Consider the following 18,272-nt stretch of genomic DNA (forward strand, 5'->3'; position numbering starts at 1 on the left):
AAAAAGCCAACTTACAGGCTGAAACTACATTATGTATTTTCCTATAGCCCCTGTAGAAATGTTTAACTTGCAGCACACCAATGCCAAAGGTAAAGCTATCCTACAGGATGCATCAAAAATTTACAAATACCTAGTTCAACTACTGATTAAGATAAAACGTTCTAAGTTTTTGAAATAAACATAAACAATATTTAATTTCTCAAGGGAAGAGTTTAAAAATGGTTACTCAAAAGAAATTATTGAACTTTAAATCTAGATTGATTTGATTTCGGATTTAATCTAAAATATTTAGTAATATCATCAACGATTTCATGATTTAACTGAATATTTGCTATTTATTTTTCAATTTCGAAATTAGTATCTAAGATTTCGCGAGAAGCGTGGGAGATTTTGAGTAAATATTGAACCCCTCGAGATGTTTAATATTAAAAAAAGTCAGGTAAGTTTGAGTCGAATTCAATCATTCTGTACCTACCCTTAGGCTTAAAAACTACGCCTACTTCCTTAAGACTCACGCTAATTATTTTCGAATTTCAGAATTAAAATGGCTGGGAGAAGCTACGAATATTTAGTTAGAAAGAATTTAAGAGAAAACTGTTTAATTGGATTTGCACATTTCAGAGTTTGTTACGAAATCATATATTATTAATGAATTACCTGATACGGATCGCCGTCGCCTACGTTGCTCACCTTCCTTCTTGAACGAGATCACTAACAACGCAGCATGCAGATTAATAAAAAAAAAGAACATTCGCAAATATACACAAATTCCCGACAAATTAAAATCACAATACCATTCTATATACCCAATTGAAATTGCAAATTAATTATTAAATTTGTAATTATAGCCTCGTATTAAGCTTTCGGCGAGTGAATGTCATAGATATTAGAAATATATATATTACACCATTAATTTTACCAAGGAGGAGTAGAAAAGGAGAAGAATTGCACTCGCTTTATAGACTGACAACATTACATCTGCACTCCCACAACAGAAGAAAGAGGACGAGATTGGGGGAAAAATTGGTTATCGCTTATCATGTGGCAATGTCATCTCGCAAACTCGCGTTACGAACTGCCCTCTTGTGATAATCTTCATCTGTAGTTGCGCAATCAGCACTGTGAGAATGTTTTTGAAAATAGTACATTTTGTGTTGAGAGATGGCGCTAAATACTAGCTCAGTATAGCAACAATAACCCACGTGACAAGAGGAAACCAATTTAACAACCTTCGACCCTCTAGTCTCGCGGTGTAGAATAAGACTCCTTTTCTACTCCTCCCTGGTATTTTACACATGCATTTGACAATTTATCGATTATGAAACTACCTATATATATATATATATATTTCCACTATCTATGGGACATTTCTGGCAACTACGAACATTCAAATATAATATATAATTAAAAGCTAGGCAGCCCCGCTAATATTAATAGGCATAATAACATGCTCCAATTAACTTGACGTCAGACCTAAATAAACTCCAATTAGAAATAGCTAATTAATATTAGTAAATACTTGATTCAATTACTAGCCCACGATGGAGAACAAGGGTTATTTTGGTTAAACGTTTTAGAATAATAGAATAAAAGTTATTCCCAAGGATTTGATTGAAATTTTAACACACCTGGATTAAAGTTAATAGGTGAACGCCCATTGTGGAGTCCATCATAAAATGTAGATTTGGTAAAGACCCGAGGTTCGCTCGACTCGTTATGACCATCAGGCCTTTAGCGTTACAACAATCAAATAGCGTAACATGAATTGTTAATTAGCTGGGTTATTAGAAATTAATTTATTTTGGACTGGCTCTATATTAATTTCGACATGAATTATTTAATTTAATTTCGTCCCAAGTATGTTTGCCTTTTGATGGTTTTCTTTTCACAAAGTAATTTAAAAACTAATTTAAACCTCATTAACTGACGGATAAAGGACTTTGGGCTATTAAAACTTTAAGTTGGTAAAAGAATGGTCCTTTCATCAAGAGGTCATAGCTACCATAAACTACGTGTGAAAATTATTGGTGACATACTGTATGGGGGTAAGAACTAAAAAAAGAGGGGGTTAGGTAGCTACTTCTGTCGGAAGCGCCATCTAACCACGCTCTAAAGAGACTGGACCATCTAAATAAAAGCACCATGGTAAAACTATACACGAGGCAGAGGTTTCGTTTAGAAGATCTAATTCACTTGTTTTTAAAGCTTAGAATTATCCTTAAATTGTCTAAAGGTTTGTTTTGCCGGATGATAATTACGTAAGGGCAATTTTAACAATGCCGCAGTGCATGAACCCGGTAACTCTAATAGCTAAAGGTTTCAAACTATACTGTATAACCACGTGTATATTAATTAAGTTTAAATGCACTTATATTAAATTAAGCGTTTTCAAAAAAATTAATATAATTCACTCAATAAAAATTTGCATAATTTCATGACGATCGAAGCATAGCAGCCATTCCAAATATAAACAGCCATGCGTTTTAGTCGTAAACGTAAAAATTTAATTTAATAAACTCTAATTATATTATAATTAGTAGATATATATACAGTTAGTTAAGTGCTATTAATTTATTATACATAAAAACTTACGTCTCTCGTTGTCCGAGGGAGCATTTTTGACCAGCTGAAATTAACCATAGTCTCTTATGAATGTATCGAATTAATACGCTATGATTATCCAGATCTACAATGACCCAAATTAAAGCTAACGTTCCTATATTGTCACTTATGTCCATTTTACCATTTGGCCTAAAAACAAAGTTCACGAGCTCACGTGTGATTGGATTATTCCGGGAGTGTCTACAACTGCTGTTGGTCAGTTTTATCCTAAGCTATATATTAACACGCGGGATTGACGGGAGATTTAAGAAAAACAAACCGGGATATGGTCCCCAAGAATCATGGTCAAAGTATTGTAAATAGGCAATATAGTTCGCGTATCACTTAAGACGGTTTTGCTCTAAACTTAGCTATAAAAGCAAACGAAACAAAAATAACATCGGTGTCCAATACGAGCGACTGGAATGCATTCAATCCTACTATGAATGTTTACAGATGCCTTCAATACCAAAATACTTTCCTTTTGCGGCTCTAAAACTCGCAACCAATTAAAATCACGTAAATATGGGAGAAATAACAATGTCTCTCTATATTTAACCCAACCTTAGAAAGAGAGGTATTTAATACAGAAATTAATGTTTGAAATAAGGAAATTTACCCCTTATCAAGTTGGTATCTGTTACAGATGAACATTACAGCGATAATGGTATAAATTTATTATCTGAGCATCGGGTAATGACGTCCTACGTCCGTAGACCAGGGAAGAAGGTTTTCGAGCTAAGCCTAACCATTTAATTACGAAAGAAACTAATCTGGTACAGTAATCTTCTTGAGTCTAGAGAAGATAGTCACTGTGTACGCGATCCAACTACCAAGGCTTACGCGTTATTATTTTCTATTTATTTCGGGTGGGTGTATGGCGAAAGCAGCGAGATAATTGGTTGCTAGAAATTAATCGCTTGACGATGGACTTACTGCTTAATCGTCTCCTCTTCATGATGAGAATGATGACTATAATTATGACGATGAATAATAAAACGACGCCCGCTACCACACACGCTATAATGATTATGTCCGGGAATGCGTCCGGAACGGCACCTAGAAAGAAAAGGAAAAAAATTATGTTAAATATTTCGTCATAAAATAAGTTTAAATTAAACAAAGGGTAAGCATAAAACCAAGAATACATATATTTCTTCTACTTGTAATCTTTAAGAGACCATAGACACCATAGTAATATCTGATTGTATGTATGGGGAAGGACTTAAAACTTCATAAAACCATCCGCTCCTCCTTCCTCGCATTTCATTGGCTATTTACATATATAGGAAAACCGTTGACAATAGCTACGTCACGTGGATTCATTGTTCATACTGATTTATGCCTGACGTCAAGGGTGACGGGTTCTATAACTCCTCCCCTTTAGTTCAAGCAGAAAATAGTCTGTTAAAGATTCCCAGTAGAATATGTCTATGTATTCCAGATAAAATGACCATTTTCCCGAACCCTGGTGAATTATAAGCGATGTTGTGATGGGTGGGCATTTGCGAAAAGGCAAAAGTAAATGTTTAAATGCAATATCCCCTGTAGCCATATATTGCACGCCACAGGACATCGTGTTTTGGTGGTCGTTGTAAAATGATAGAAATATTTATTGGAAAAGACCAAACTGCAAGGTTCCTCCAACCCTTAATAGCCCAAACTAACTACGTAGCTTCGTATTTCGTCAAAATCCCCAAGAGAGTTAGGGTATGGGGGAATCCGCGAAGAAAGTCTACACACTCTCAAATAGGTTTCTGTTTACTTCTCCCGTTTCACGAGGAGACTAGGCCCCAACTAAAGGAGGGAAAAGAGAAAGAGGTATCTTGGCTCAGCAACCGTCTTCAAATTACGCAAATCTCCGAGGTAAATTTTCCAATAGAGCCCTCGGTTTAACTTTACGCCTGAGACGTTAAAACAAGGTATACAAAGCTTAAACCCTTTTAAGCCTTTGCACGCGTGAATATCCCTTCGTGCCCTTCCTTACCCTTAAGCCTAAACTATACGGATACGGTGTTCTCAGAGCATTTAGGGGTCTAGAAGGACCGAGCCAATTAAAACGGGCGCACTCGTATAACCATAGACATTAAAAATAATCAAATAGAACAATGTCAATGATTTTAAGTTTACAAAAGCATTATTTCGAAACCGTGATCCTTTTCTTGAAGGTACGCTTTCTAAGTCTTAACAAAAGCTTTAGTAGGTTGAGTTTAAACACAAGATCTCATTTTTTAGAATCTATATTTATGATATCCATGAGCGAAACTAGTTTCTAAGGCTCATTAATTTTAAGAGAATATCGAAAACGCTCGCCAACTTTCAAGAGCATTTTTCGCGAGGCATATTTTCAAAGTAACCACTGTAATATTGGTCTTTTGATTGGAAAAAAGCTTAAAAGATGCCGAAACAATTTAACGGTGAGGAAAGTTTTGAGGTTAAGGACTATACTTATACCGAGTAAGGCGTTAGGCTTAAAGAATTTCGTTAAACCAACCAAAACATCTTTAGGAGGAAAAGTTTTAAGAATGTATGAAACTATTTCGCACTTTCTAGATAAGTATATATTAATATCACTTCACTTTATACTGTTAGTAAACTGCAACCGCAAGTTAAATTTTCGGAAGTTCTGTATTTAAAAATTACCCGAATTTAGGTAAATTTAGGGAATTACTATTAAAATTAAAATATCAAGATTTAAAATATGCAAAATTTATTATGGAGATGCTTAATTTTTCTAATATCTACTAAGTTGCAAAACAGGATGTTTCTGATAAGGGGGATGATGTTTTTGCGATTTTTAGTCGAAAATGTAACTTCTATCTCCATTTTTTCCTGAGGGTCACTGTTTTCAAGTTAAGATTTGATGGGGTATTTTACGGACTACCCCTTAAATTTAATTAAGAAACTGATTTAGACAATGATTTCTAATTTAATTAAGGGTCATACCTAAAACACACAAATCACAACTCGAAAAATGGAGATAGAAGTTACATTTTCGACTCAAAATGGCCCAAAGAAAATGTCCTTTATTTATGTCAGACACACCCTGTATATCGCATTGAAAAGAAAGGATTCCTTCCCAAGGTTTCCAGTTTTCTTGTAAATAATAAAGTTAACCCATAGAATAGAATAGAGTAAAGATTGATTTATAATAATAACAATTTTAATCTAACTTAAATTTAATTTCCCCGGAGGTCCGATTTAGAATTGGATTTTCGACTCAAAATGGCCCAAAGAAAATGCCCTTTATTTATGTCAGACACACCCTGTATATCGCATTGAAAAGAAAGGATTCCTTCCCAAGGTTTCCAGTTTCCTTGTAAATAATAAAGTAAACTCATAGAATAGAGTAAAGATTGATTTAAAATAATAACAATTTTAATCTAACTTAAATTTAATTTCCCCGGAGGTCCGATTTAGAATCGGTTTTTTTCCATCAGCTTAAAACTAACAACGAGAAATATGATACGTAACGATTTAAAATGCAGGCTTTTCGGATCAAATGCAATTGGAAAACATATAGTTTCATCAAAAATGTATCTTGAAAAATCCTTTAGAAAAACAAGGTCTAAAAAAACCAATTGCTAATATCACCAGCCGGTATAACCCGAGGGTAAACTGTGGCCTTTAGACGTATTGGATTAAATTCTATATTTACGGAAAGCGATATTACACCGTGTATATATATATATATATACATTTTTTTTGTAGAGGCAAAAACCAATTTCTCATATCCGGAAGGCAAATATGATATTTACAGAAAAATTGATTTTTTAAAGTATATATTTTTATATGTGTATATACATATACAAAAGTTGAAATAATTCCAAATTAGATTCGAAACACAATACTATTTAAACTTTAAAACTATACTCGAGTTTCCTTTGAATCAATAACTAAAAATAATTTCTTCGTGTATTTTATATTATCAGGGATAGATTTAATTTTAGAAGTAGGAATGGAGAACAGAGTAATCTGGGCGCGCGTCAAAGTTCCGGACCCCTTCCACGGGACGGAGGGGAATGAAAGAAGAGGCGGGTCATAGCGACAGAGGTAAAAAGGAACTACGTATTTTTCGCCGTCCCCGTCAGCAACGTCATCAAAACGTAGTTTATGTGAGACAATAAGATAATTCAAAATTTTCGTTACGTGTTGGAGGGAGGGGCTCAATACTAGGCTTTGAGTCGGACTGAAGTAAATACTAACAGTTCTCCATTCCTACTTCTTAAATTAAATCTATCCCTGCGAAAAATTGTGATAAAACGTTTGAGACGAAATCTAGAGAAGCAACTTAAAATAGGCGATCTTTACCCCAAATATCAAACATTCCAAATGCACATTTAAAATTATTAGTTTTTGTCTAAAATTCCATAAAGGTCAACTTCTCCAAAATCAATTTTTTTTTTCTAAAATTCAATATCAACATCAGTTGGTTGTTGTATCTTTAAAGTATACAACTTCTTTCATAGTTTTCCCGATGTCTTTTTCATCCAGCAATATATATTAAATTTCAAAATGAAAAAAACTTTAAATTACTCACGCCCAAAGTCTTCGAACTTTCCAATATCGAAGCCTTTGGACCCTCAAAAAAAGCGTGTCAGACAAGTCTTTTAAAATGACGCTTCTTTCGTAAATTTCCAAATGGACTACATTTGTCCATCAAATGAATTCGCGGATCTCGTCTATCTCAAATGATGTCAAATTTAGATCACCCTAACTTCTACTCTACAAGAGTACAGCGTGTCTTTTGGAAACCAATAAAAAACTGGGGTATTTCAATTTGACGAAAATGGAGAAAGAAAAAAAATGAGGGTTTTTATTTTTTTCTCTCTCCAGATTTTCAGGACTGTACCGAGGGAACAATCACTATTGTAGTTAATTTTTAACTAATATTGAAAAGAACGGATAGTTGATTTCATCAGGGATAGATTTAATTTTAGAAGTAAGAATGAAGAATGGTTAGTATTTACTTCAGTCCGACTCATAGCCCAGTATAGAGCCACTCCCTCCAACACGTAACCAAAAGTTCAAAGTATCTTATTTGCTCACGTAAACTACGTTTTGATGACGTTGCTGACGGGGACGGCGAAAAATACGCAATTCCTTTTTACCTCTGTCGCTAGGACCCGCCTCTTCTTTCATACCCCTCGGCGTCCCGTGGAAGGGGGTGTAGGACTTTGACGCACGCCCAGATTACTCTGTTCTCCATTACTACTTCTAAAATTAAATCTATCCCTGATTTCATAAAAATGTAATGTCAAATATAATGGGAAACGGCTCTTTTTAGCGACATTGACATTATACCACATAATATTCAATTGTATAAAGTGGATTGCCTCTCGAACTTTCAAAGAGTTCGATTTGGACTCTTCCAGATCATAAAAAAATATATATAAATTGCGCGGAGAAAATAAAATAGAAAAGTTTGTCTTGGCTTAGAAGGTATATGATCATTCATCGCGAGGTTATATCATAGCGACTAAAGTGAAAAAAGTAGGGTATAGTCTACACTAAAGAAATAAATTTGTTGTTCTTACCGACGGGCTTTTGAATTTCTATCCTGCAGGGCAGAGATATACCGATGGAGTTATTGACTAGGCAATAATAAGTTCCGTAATACTGGGAATCTTCGGAAGGAAGGGTCAATACGCTCTTGCTTCCCAAATCAACCACTTCCTCCGTCACCGTCTCGTTGTCTTTAATCCACCGGAAGTCAGCGTCCTCGGGGTTAGCGTGGCTTTCGCAGATCAAAACGCTATCACCATCCAAATTCTCGCTCTGGTAGATACGACACAAAGGCTTAACTGCGTACCGAAAAAAGATTAACATAAGGAAAATATAGTACAAGTATACATTACCTAAATAAATATTCAATAAGCGAAAGAAAAGATACAACTAAAATAACAGGAATCAACCAATCTTAAAAACAAATTAATTATTGATAAAAACAAATAGCGAGCGATTTTTTGAACAACAATTTGACATTTTTAGCGCATAATTTCATAAAACTGTAGGCATAGGGCTGTCGAGAAAGGAGGACAATTTGGTCAGTTTCCCCGGGGCCCGTACCTTCTAGGAAGCCCAGATCGTGTGTAGTGCTGTCTCGATTGGGGCCCGCGTTTTGTCAATTTTCCCAGAACCAACAAACTCTCTCGATGGTCCTGTATGATCATTGACTTATCATGAACTTCAAATGAATTCCTAATTTTCCTATTTCAGCTATATCTCTCAGAATTACGTTGGAGTAAAAGTAAGGAATAATCTGATAGGATTTTCGCCATAAATCGCTGACTTCAGTACAAATACTAATACAGTAATACTATAATCCACCAAAGAAGCTCACGCACAGCCTACAGTTCTCAAAACTATGTATATCAAATCAATTTCAAGAGAATCGTACAGTCATGAAATCTAGGCGCCTATTGTCTTTCTAAATTGTTAAAGAACAATTTTAGAATTAACCAGATTTTCTAATTTAACTTGTTGGAGTAACTTTTAAGCCAATAACAGGTATGTAAAACAGTCTCCATATTTAAGGAAACAGGCGTAAAAGAAGTTTCACCGTTTGACCTCTAACTCCCAAGAGCGTGGTAAATAAACTAGGCGTACAATTAGGACAATAACAGGAATCGTTTCTCTAAATGCGGAGGCAATCCCTGAAAAGGATGTACAACTCTATAGCCTAGAGCCTAAAAGGACGAGGACAAAGGCGAGAGAATCGTCCGAAGGGAATTCGTCGCTATGTGGATCTCTTTCGTCGCTGGCTTAACGGATGGGACAAAGAGAAGATACACTTTATACGGTAAATTGGTGGCCCATCTATAACTAAAATAAGCCTTCACGGTACAGGTTGATATTTAAAGGTTAAACAAGACTTTTCGAAATAAAGGTTAGCTTCTGGTTTGACTAAATTTACCGTATTTGTAAATCACAGTTTTTAGAAATTACGATAATTTCACACCTCTGAACTCACGACACTATGCAGCTCACGTTTTCATTCCCAGTCTTGAATATCACTGGAAAGTATTTCCAAACCATTATCATTAAAGAGCCATGAACACCTATGGACTCTCCCCTATCTACAAATATTTTTTCCCCACACTGCAAAGCTGATGCAGTCTAGTTTTATTTGAAAAGCCAACTCTGCAATGTCTAGGCCTTAAAGAAGAGAAGGAAAGCTTGTTAAAGACGGGGTTAAGACGTTGGCGGATGCCCCTTGGGCTCCTATTTATATAAACTCCCATAGCTTAAGAACTAGCTCTATCTTTTATATTTTACATTTTTCGAATGGCTTCCTAGAATTCTCTGCCTAGTGTAAGGCTTAACAAGGGCCGAAAAAGTTCAAAAGTTCCGATCGAAGGAGTTGTATATAAGAGAGTGTATTTTATATGAATGTAATGATTTATTTGAAGACGTTTGGAGTCTAGTAGATCTTGGATGGATGGTACGCGTTTCTTAAATGGTGATCGAGATATAAAATTTTAGGATAGGCCTAGTTTTCAGAAGAGAAGTATTCTGATAAGACCACTTATTAATGCGTACCCAAGAGTTCATTACGGGAAGGCGACAGCAGTCAGGTGAAAAGGTCCATTACTACCCGAACAAAAAGTTACTTGCGCGAATCATTAGAAAATAATATATTCAAAAGAATAGATTAATTCTAAAGCAGTCCGAGTCTAACAATCTATCTAAATGCTTTTCAGTTTTGTAATTTTCGTCGTATTTTAAAGCTGAATAATAATAGGGCTAAGTGTACGGATGTTTATTCACGCGATGGGAATATAAAATTAACATTTAAACAAAATTTAATGGTTTATAAAATAGCCCTTAATTAAAAGCTTTTGAAAACAGCGCCGACATATATATATGTACTCGGTGACAACGCGCAAAGACCCGTTAATGACGATGCTAGCTTACCGTTTCCAGAGAGAATCATTCTTCTTGAGGCTTTCAAAAGTTTAAAGATAATTAAATCTCGACTAAAGCGAGCTCGTTTAAAAGCCCAAAAGCGCATTTTGTAAAAGTCAGCGCAAAATAATAATTACTCTAGGCGTACGTTCAGAATTTCGAATAAGCGCGTGATAAATTCCAGCATCATGAAATTCCTCCATACACCATCGAATATTGAACTGCACATTTCCATCTATTTTTTAATATGATAACTATCTAATGAAGTTATTATCGAATATGATCAGTTCCGAATTAAAACTAGCTTATTCGAAGAAGTCATATATAAATCTGAGAACCTTCGAAGATGGAACTGGGCTGTAAGACACACTGACCTCATATCCCCCTCCGCAATATTCCCGGTTCTCTAATGCATTTCGACCATAATGAGAACCATGAAGATCAATGGAAAAGTCAATATTCTTGTCAGATATAAATAAATTTTCTTTTCTACTTATAATTATGTTTAAAATTTTATCTTTTAAGAGGCCGAAATGCCCTTTGTGTTTACTTTATTTATAACGAATTTAATTCTGAATTTTATACACTGATTAATGTATTAACTGAGTCACCCTTTACCGGTATGTTTATCTTTGAGTCGTTCACCGTAATAAGCGTAGAGACTCTTAGAAGTTGCGGCAAACTCGCGACGCGATCGAATTCGCTCCAATAAATTTAGCCTCTTGGCCAAATCCGCCGGAAACTAGAGTTCTCGCTATTATATAGTTAAGTTGGAAGCTAGATATGCTAATAAATTACTATAAGACTGGAGAGATAACTAGCAAAGGCTTAGCGACCCTTAAATCTCATCTCTAATACAGTCGGGTCACTTTGTCAATGGTTGTTTATAGTTAAACTTTGCCCGAGGACGTCGGGGACTTATTGCATCAATTCAATTGAAGGTAACAACTTCTCAACGGTGATTTGTGATTAAAAGGATGCCTTTCTAGGATACTCTTCCTCTAAGGTAAATTGAGTTTACACTCGAGGCAAGAATCAAATCATCTCTAATTGAACCATAAATAACGTAACAGCTAACAAGAATCAAGATAGAGCTCCGAGAAAGTATTACTACATTAGAAATTAGGGTTAAGACTTACAAAAAACGTTGATTTCGGCATCAACGCTAGCTTGTCCATGACGATTTTTGGCCACGCACGTGTACGTCCCCCGTTTCTGCCTAGGAATGCTGTAATTGATGAAAAGGACCGCGTCATCCGATATGACGTCATCTTCGTATTTCCAGTAGTATTCCGCGGGAGGAAAAGCCAAACAAGAACACGTGATCTTCTCCGGAACATCTCCTTCCGTCACGTTGATTTTACTTTTGGAAACGCTGATATTCTCTGGGCCATCTATTATATAAAAGAAGAACAGAAATCGTATATTTAAAACCAAATAACTATACTAAATTAAAAGCCTAAGTTGGACTTAAATTCCCATACAAAAAAGAGGGGGTTTGCCATGGCAATTTCAACTTCCTGGTAAATTTTTATCGCCTTTGGGGAACCTGGAAAAAAATGAATTAAATGAAACCTGCTTTTAATTTGCCCTAAGTGACTCTCGTTGGTGACCTCCAGTTAAGCCTAGGTCTAGTCAAGTTCCTTCAAATTGAAGAAAGAAGTAGAAAAGTTAATTATGCAAATTCTAGAATTGCTTCTTTTATTCATTTTAATCTAGAGTTCCCCCAATTTTGATTAGTCCTAGGAAATACGGGAGCTTTTTGATAAGTCTATACAACAGTTCCGTACAATAAGCCTATCCCCCTTTTCAGTACTCCCGCACTCCCCTCAGGGGGGTCATTAATTTAGATTAGTTTCGAGGACACGTCATGCCAATGTTGCCCCTATAACTATATACGGAATACGCTTAGCTTAGATCCCTAGCTCACTTGCACGCGTGGATTTGTCGAGTTTCCACGACATTCACGCAACCAATAAAGGTTAAAACTTTCAAATCCTAAGAGGACATAATAGGTTACGCATAATTTATTCGAGTAATTGAAGAATGTTCAATGAAATTCGAGTAATAAAGTTATAATTCGACTTTTCTTAAAATACTGCAATATTTTATATTGAGAAAGTTTGGTGCCACACTTTGTCAACACAACTTGCCGACAACTTGTTCGATAACGGCACGATTTTAGACTGAAGCACCTGACCAAGATTGTTACGTTTCATCAATCAAACTTAAGAAAATGAATCTATTAATTTAAGTGGTCAAACCTGTACAAACGTAACTATATAGCACCGACGAATTTTACGAGAGAATTTACTAATTAAAATTCAATCTTCAATTAGAACTTGATCTTTCTTGAGATCACGGGTTTTAGTATGTCATCAATTAAATCGACTATAACGTCCAACGCAAAGTTTCTAATTCTTACTATAGAGGAAACATTAAAGTTTTCTCAAACTAAATACAATAATTATCAAAGGAAACTCGAGAACTTAATTCAACTAATGACTAATGGAAATGTGGAAGCGTTCGAATTAATTAAACGTGGAGAATGAACTATCGTGGGATTCAAATTAAAATACTAGCGAACTTTCAGTTTATTGAAGTTCAGAATATTATGAACCATATAATGCGCATTTGGGACGCAAGAAAGGTCGGACAAATTAGTTTTCTTAAAGTTGTAAGTAGACTGTAAGCAAACTGTCAGCCGTTGTTATCAAACACGCGATCCCAATTATTATAAACATATTAAAATGAAGAAAGAAATTCGTAACTTACATTCCACCGTAAACATCATATTGAAGCTGACCCCGGGTCCCACGACGTTCTTTGTACTCCTACAAGTGTAGTTTGCGCTGTCGTTTTCCCGGTTAAGTTTAGCGTTGGGCCAGGCCGTCGTATTCCAATAAAGGGTGCTGACCACAGATCTAAACAATCCTTGATCGTAATCTTCCGGCAGAACGCTGCTCTTGGTGTAATAGAGTTCCGATTCGTCCAATTCAACTCCGTCTTTCAACCATTCGATTCGACATAAGGGTTCGCATTCCACGCGACAAGGGACGCTGATGTCCCTGGAATCGGCAGCCGCGCCGAAAATCTTGGGCAAGTCTCCGACAAAGGCTGGTGGAGCTGGATATACCATTTGATCAGAAACCCAAATGAAAGGAGATGTTAGCAAAAAAATATAAGATAGGTGTACGGATGGAATTAGACCTAGGGTATGAATGGACTCTCAGGAATGCGAGAAAAGCTAGCCCTGAACTGGCAGATACCCTATATCCCCTAATGGAAATCGATAGATCATCCTCTCTCGTCGCATTTACGGACTTTGGTACGGCTTAATAGCTTCAAATTAAGGACAAATTTTCCTATAACCCTTTTAATCCATATCAAGAAACAGAAAATATAGACATAAATTATCTTCTAATTTCAAACGACTGAAAATCAAAATTTCTGGTGTACATGATCACTTTATTAGACGAGTCAGTGGTCAAGCACTTTTTTAAATAATTTAAGTTCACGAGAGCATTAGGCGCATATTGAAGATTCTGTATAGTCAAGAGAAAGCCGCGTAATATGAGCAAAACTTTTCGGCATAGGGATCCTTTTACAAATCGGTAAAATTCTGCGAAGTTCAAAAATACATTTAACCCCTCGAATCATTGCTTTCCATATATCACTTAAAATATCTTTAAAGATTTACTTCTCATGCACATTTATTTCGTGACCCAAGAAATGTTCTTTTACACTTATAACAAGAGCCGGTTTCGTAAACAGGGCAATTTATTTGAACTTAAATAATCGTTTGAACTTTGAAGACGATGAACAGAAACCTTTCGCGATATGAAATAATTATATCCCTTTGATGTCAGACTAAAATTTTTGTTTGATGCTTTTCTCTAGGCCTATAGTCTACCATGGAGCAAATATAAAACATCATATAGACCCTAAGTCCACGTAGTTTCTTTTCGATACGAACGAGAGAGAGACCGAGATCGAGAGGAAAAGAGCATTAGGACTTGTCCAAAGACGAAAACACGAAAATCCTTTTGATGCATTTACTATATACAGAGTAAGCCGACGTTCGCCAAAAACACCGTGGATTCCCAACTGCTGGAATTCCATTTTCTACAACAAAAAAGACCCCTGCCCATCGCGCGAATCCTTTTCAATTTTGAAAGCAGTAGGCTTGAAATTTAAACTAGAATTATCTTCAATAATGGAAACCTCGAGGATTAAAACTGATCTCAATTTTCTTGGAACTAAAAGCAACTATAAGACTCGGCATATCCAAGATTACTTGCGTCTCAAAATAGAGTAAAAATGCAAATTTTGCCCTATAGGAGTTTGTAAAGTAAGGATTACTAATGCAGGTTATTGTAATGTGGTATTACGTGTTACAGGGGTTTGGCTTCTATAAATAAAATGTGAAGTAACGAAGAGGGTCTTAACAACTAAGAAAAAAGCTATAGTATTATTTAATAAACAGCCACCAAAAATTTCATAATTAAATATAAAAATCTGTACTAACCTAATTAGTTATTTTGTGATGTAAAGATTAACAGGCAAAAACGCCGAGTATATAATCTTAAATTCCTACCGCAAAACGTATCACATCAAATTTAATTTTTAATTCTGCCATTTTCGCATCATTTATGGTTGGAATTTATATTATAATAATAGCATTTTGTTGGAAAGATATTCGCTCAAATTTCATTATCGTGTGGGTTTAGATTGAAGGGTTACCCGAGCAGCCCGTCTCCCGAAATGGTACGCGTATACAGCGTTTCCCAGGAGATAGCATTCCGAAGAATGAGTGTACTATATAGGCTATTATGAACTTTCTAATTAGGCATAGTATAACCCTAAGCAATTTTGGGGCTTTATTCATTATATTGTTCTTGCTCGAGCCTCTCTCTCTCGTATAATAGATTTGTTCAACGGATAACGATTTTAGTTGGTTTGCCTGATGGGCTCTATTATCCGCGCCCCTACCTTAATGACGAATTATATAATAAACCGTAGGATAGGGGCTTTCGTTTTATCCTCTCTTACTATCTCATTAATTAAGCCCGGCTATTGCTAGCCTTCCTATAATCGCCAAGGCCTAAACGCGCTATGAACCAAGCGAGCCAAAGCCTAATTTTCCCCCATATGATTAATCCTTCGACTATATTCCCCATTTGATAAAGTAAAACTTAAGTATCTGAAAGTTACAAAGTTTAACTTGACAACTTACGATACCCAACATCCTAAAGCTACTAGCTACCTTTCACTAATTTGAACGCTTCTAATTCCCAAAACACTCCCACGAAAACGAACCAATTTACGAAAATATTTGTGATAGGTTTCACCATACGTTTATAACCAAAAGTCTCTATGCAGCATAGCTCCAACGTCTTCACTCTCCTCCGGTTAACATTAAAAAATATATCGTTTCTACATCGCGACGGTAAGGCAATACCTATCGGAAACATAGAAGAGACTATAGCCTCTCCATCTCGGAATTCAGGCAAAAGGCGCTCTGCTTTAGTAATTTTAAACTATATTTGAAGACTTAGGTTCATAAACGTATGTATTCACGTATAAATATCTCATTTCAAAATCAATCTGGTAAATGGTTGCGCGGGAGATAAAATGTGTTGAACTGACCCAAAACGTTTAATTCCAAGTGTCCCTCTTCGCCGGAACCAACTTCATTGACGGCTGCGCAACTGTAATTTCCTTGTTTGGCCAAAGTGACTTCGTCGATGGTGTAATTCGTCGTATTGACCTTCAAGTTGATGCCGTCCTTCTGCCAACGGAAGTGCGTGGCCGGAGGGTAACCCAAATTGACCACCGAACACTTCAGTTCGGCGGAGCGTCCCTTCACTGCCGGAGTGTCCGCGTGAATCAAACGAGCTCGACTCGGAGCGACTAAAACATGGAATAAAGAGATAAAGGTTTGAGCTAAAAGGTTCCTTGATGTATTGCAATTGGTGAGATAACTTATTGAAAGCCTTGGGAGATTGGATCATTACAATGGATGAGATCTTAGCTGCATGCTGGTGGAACGAGAGAGAGGAAAATAAGTCTGTAGCTCAGAGAAATTGTTTGAAATTTCAATGACAGGCATTTCTCTCGCGCCTAAATTGTAGGCTTAACGTTTAGGAAAATGTTACCTTCACCTACAGACTTAACTGTAAATAGGAATATAATACATTTAAAGTAGTAGGCCTAGTAACAAAACGTTCAAACTTTTTCATACACTTTAAATTCCGGTACACGCTAAAATCAAGAAGTAATATATAGTTTATTAGGGAGAACGTATAAGATGCCTAGGTATTCGCGCGCCATAGTCCCAGTTCCCCTTTCCCTTTCAAAATACAAAGGGGGGGGGGCATAAAAGGAGGCCGGGCTATTTCGCCTCTCCTCAGTCGGAGAGTACAAGTAATTTTCTTCATTCCCGTCGCGCTGACATGAGTTTTAAAGAACCAATGAAACGCTGGTTGTAATTTAGAGGCGGGGATTAACTCCGAACCTACGTTTGGACTGGAGATAAGCTGTAAATGTGGCGATTTTATACCTTCTCCCTAATAAACTAGATATCGCTTCTTGCTAAAACTAATGCTATTTATTTTCAAGCCAAGTAGGCCTTTTGGATTTTTACATTCAAATACCACACAGTTTTTTTAAGTAATCTTGTTTTGGCGCAAAAGCAGTTAGATACTCGATCAAGGCGCAACTCAAAACCCATCACTACACGTATCCAACTTATTCGTATAGTTTTCACTATACATTACTGCAGCTTTTCATCTCCGCAGGTGAAAAACTGCGTAGGAGAATATAGTGTAAGACGATATAACACCGGCGGAAAGATATTTATTTTTTCTGGTTTATATAGTGAATAGCAAAACATCTAGAAAGGGTAAGTTAGGCTTAAGGAGCTAGAGAAGAATCCCTTTCAGAAGATAAAAGATACTAGCTCTTGTAAAAGTAAACAATGGTAAAAATGGAAACGTAAATATTTATTACGTATCGTCATAATCTTTTCGCTAAATCACGTGCCTTGACAGTTTGATGGAGCGACGTATATTAGGGGGCCGTCCCTTTGATGGGCCCCGGCCCGAAATAAAACGATTCTAACCGAATTGAACAAAAAAATAAATAAAAAAAACTAGAAAAAAAGGGAGGGGACCGAGGCTTAACCGTTTCGCCCTTTTGCTGTACTCTATCCTTTGAAACAGAGCCAATACTGTAAAAGGCAGGAATAAGGTAACATCGTTAATATCTACGCCCCTTCTCCAACCTTCCCTTCCAATGCCTTTAACTCAGTGAACAGGCCTGGCAATTCTTTTTGTGAGAAAACACGCTGGGCCTTTGCTTGTATTTTTATTTATACCGTTATACGGAACGGGCTCCAAATATAAAATACAATAAAAACGATTTATCATTTATTTCCGCTAAATTCTATGTTTTTTTTTATATTTCATTTTATTTTCTCTATTTCCTCACTGAGAAGAGAGACCGTGTTTTGGCGGAGCATTAAATACTTTCAACTCCTCTTAGATTTTGACGGATATATTTTTATTGGAAACTACTCATTTTATGAAGTTGAGAAAGGATTGAAAACACCTACGAACCCTTTTTTAGACTTAGATGAAATGTTATCGGACTTCCCAACTATTTATTATTTCAATAACTCAAGTTATGAAAACTTTATAAAACTCCGAAGTATCATTAAATACTTTCGAAATGATTTTCTCACACGAGTCTTAACGTAACAA

At 36.0% G+C, this 18,272-nt stretch overlaps 1 protein-coding gene across 3 annotated transcripts in view; it reads right to left on the reverse strand.

Moving 5' to 3' along the window:
* The window catches only part of LOC149661321 (hemicentin-1-like), a 113,032-nt gene that overhangs the window by 4,079 nt on the left and 90,681 nt on the right, over positions 1–18,272 (reverse strand). For 2 of the 3 annotated variants that reach the window (XM_089842801.1, XM_089842802.1), the window contains exons 7-14: positions 16,159–16,422; positions 13,285–13,635; positions 11,649–11,903; positions 8,139–8,405; positions 3,538–3,660; positions 2,593–2,626; positions 1,629–1,729; positions 658–711 (exon numbers count right to left, since the gene is read on the reverse strand). In XM_089842801.1, the coding sequence (XP_089698927.1) occupies positions 658–711; positions 1,629–1,729; positions 2,593–2,626; positions 3,538–3,660; positions 8,139–8,405; positions 11,649–11,903; positions 13,285–13,635; positions 16,159–16,422 (1,449 nt within the window). The remainder of the gene's footprint in view (positions 1–657; positions 712–1,628; positions 1,730–2,592; positions 2,627–3,537; positions 3,661–8,138; positions 8,406–11,648; positions 11,904–13,284; positions 13,636–16,158; positions 16,423–18,272) is intronic. The other variant, XM_089842803.1, reaches the window with a different exon arrangement.

This window comes from Phalangium opilio, unplaced genomic scaffold (genome assembly GCF_054372755.1).
Source record: "Phalangium opilio isolate 3A_F unplaced genomic scaffold, DU_Popi_V2 ptg000070l_1, whole genome shotgun sequence".
Lineage (NCBI taxonomy): Eukaryota > Metazoa > Arthropoda > Arachnida > Opiliones > Phalangiidae > Phalangium > Phalangium opilio.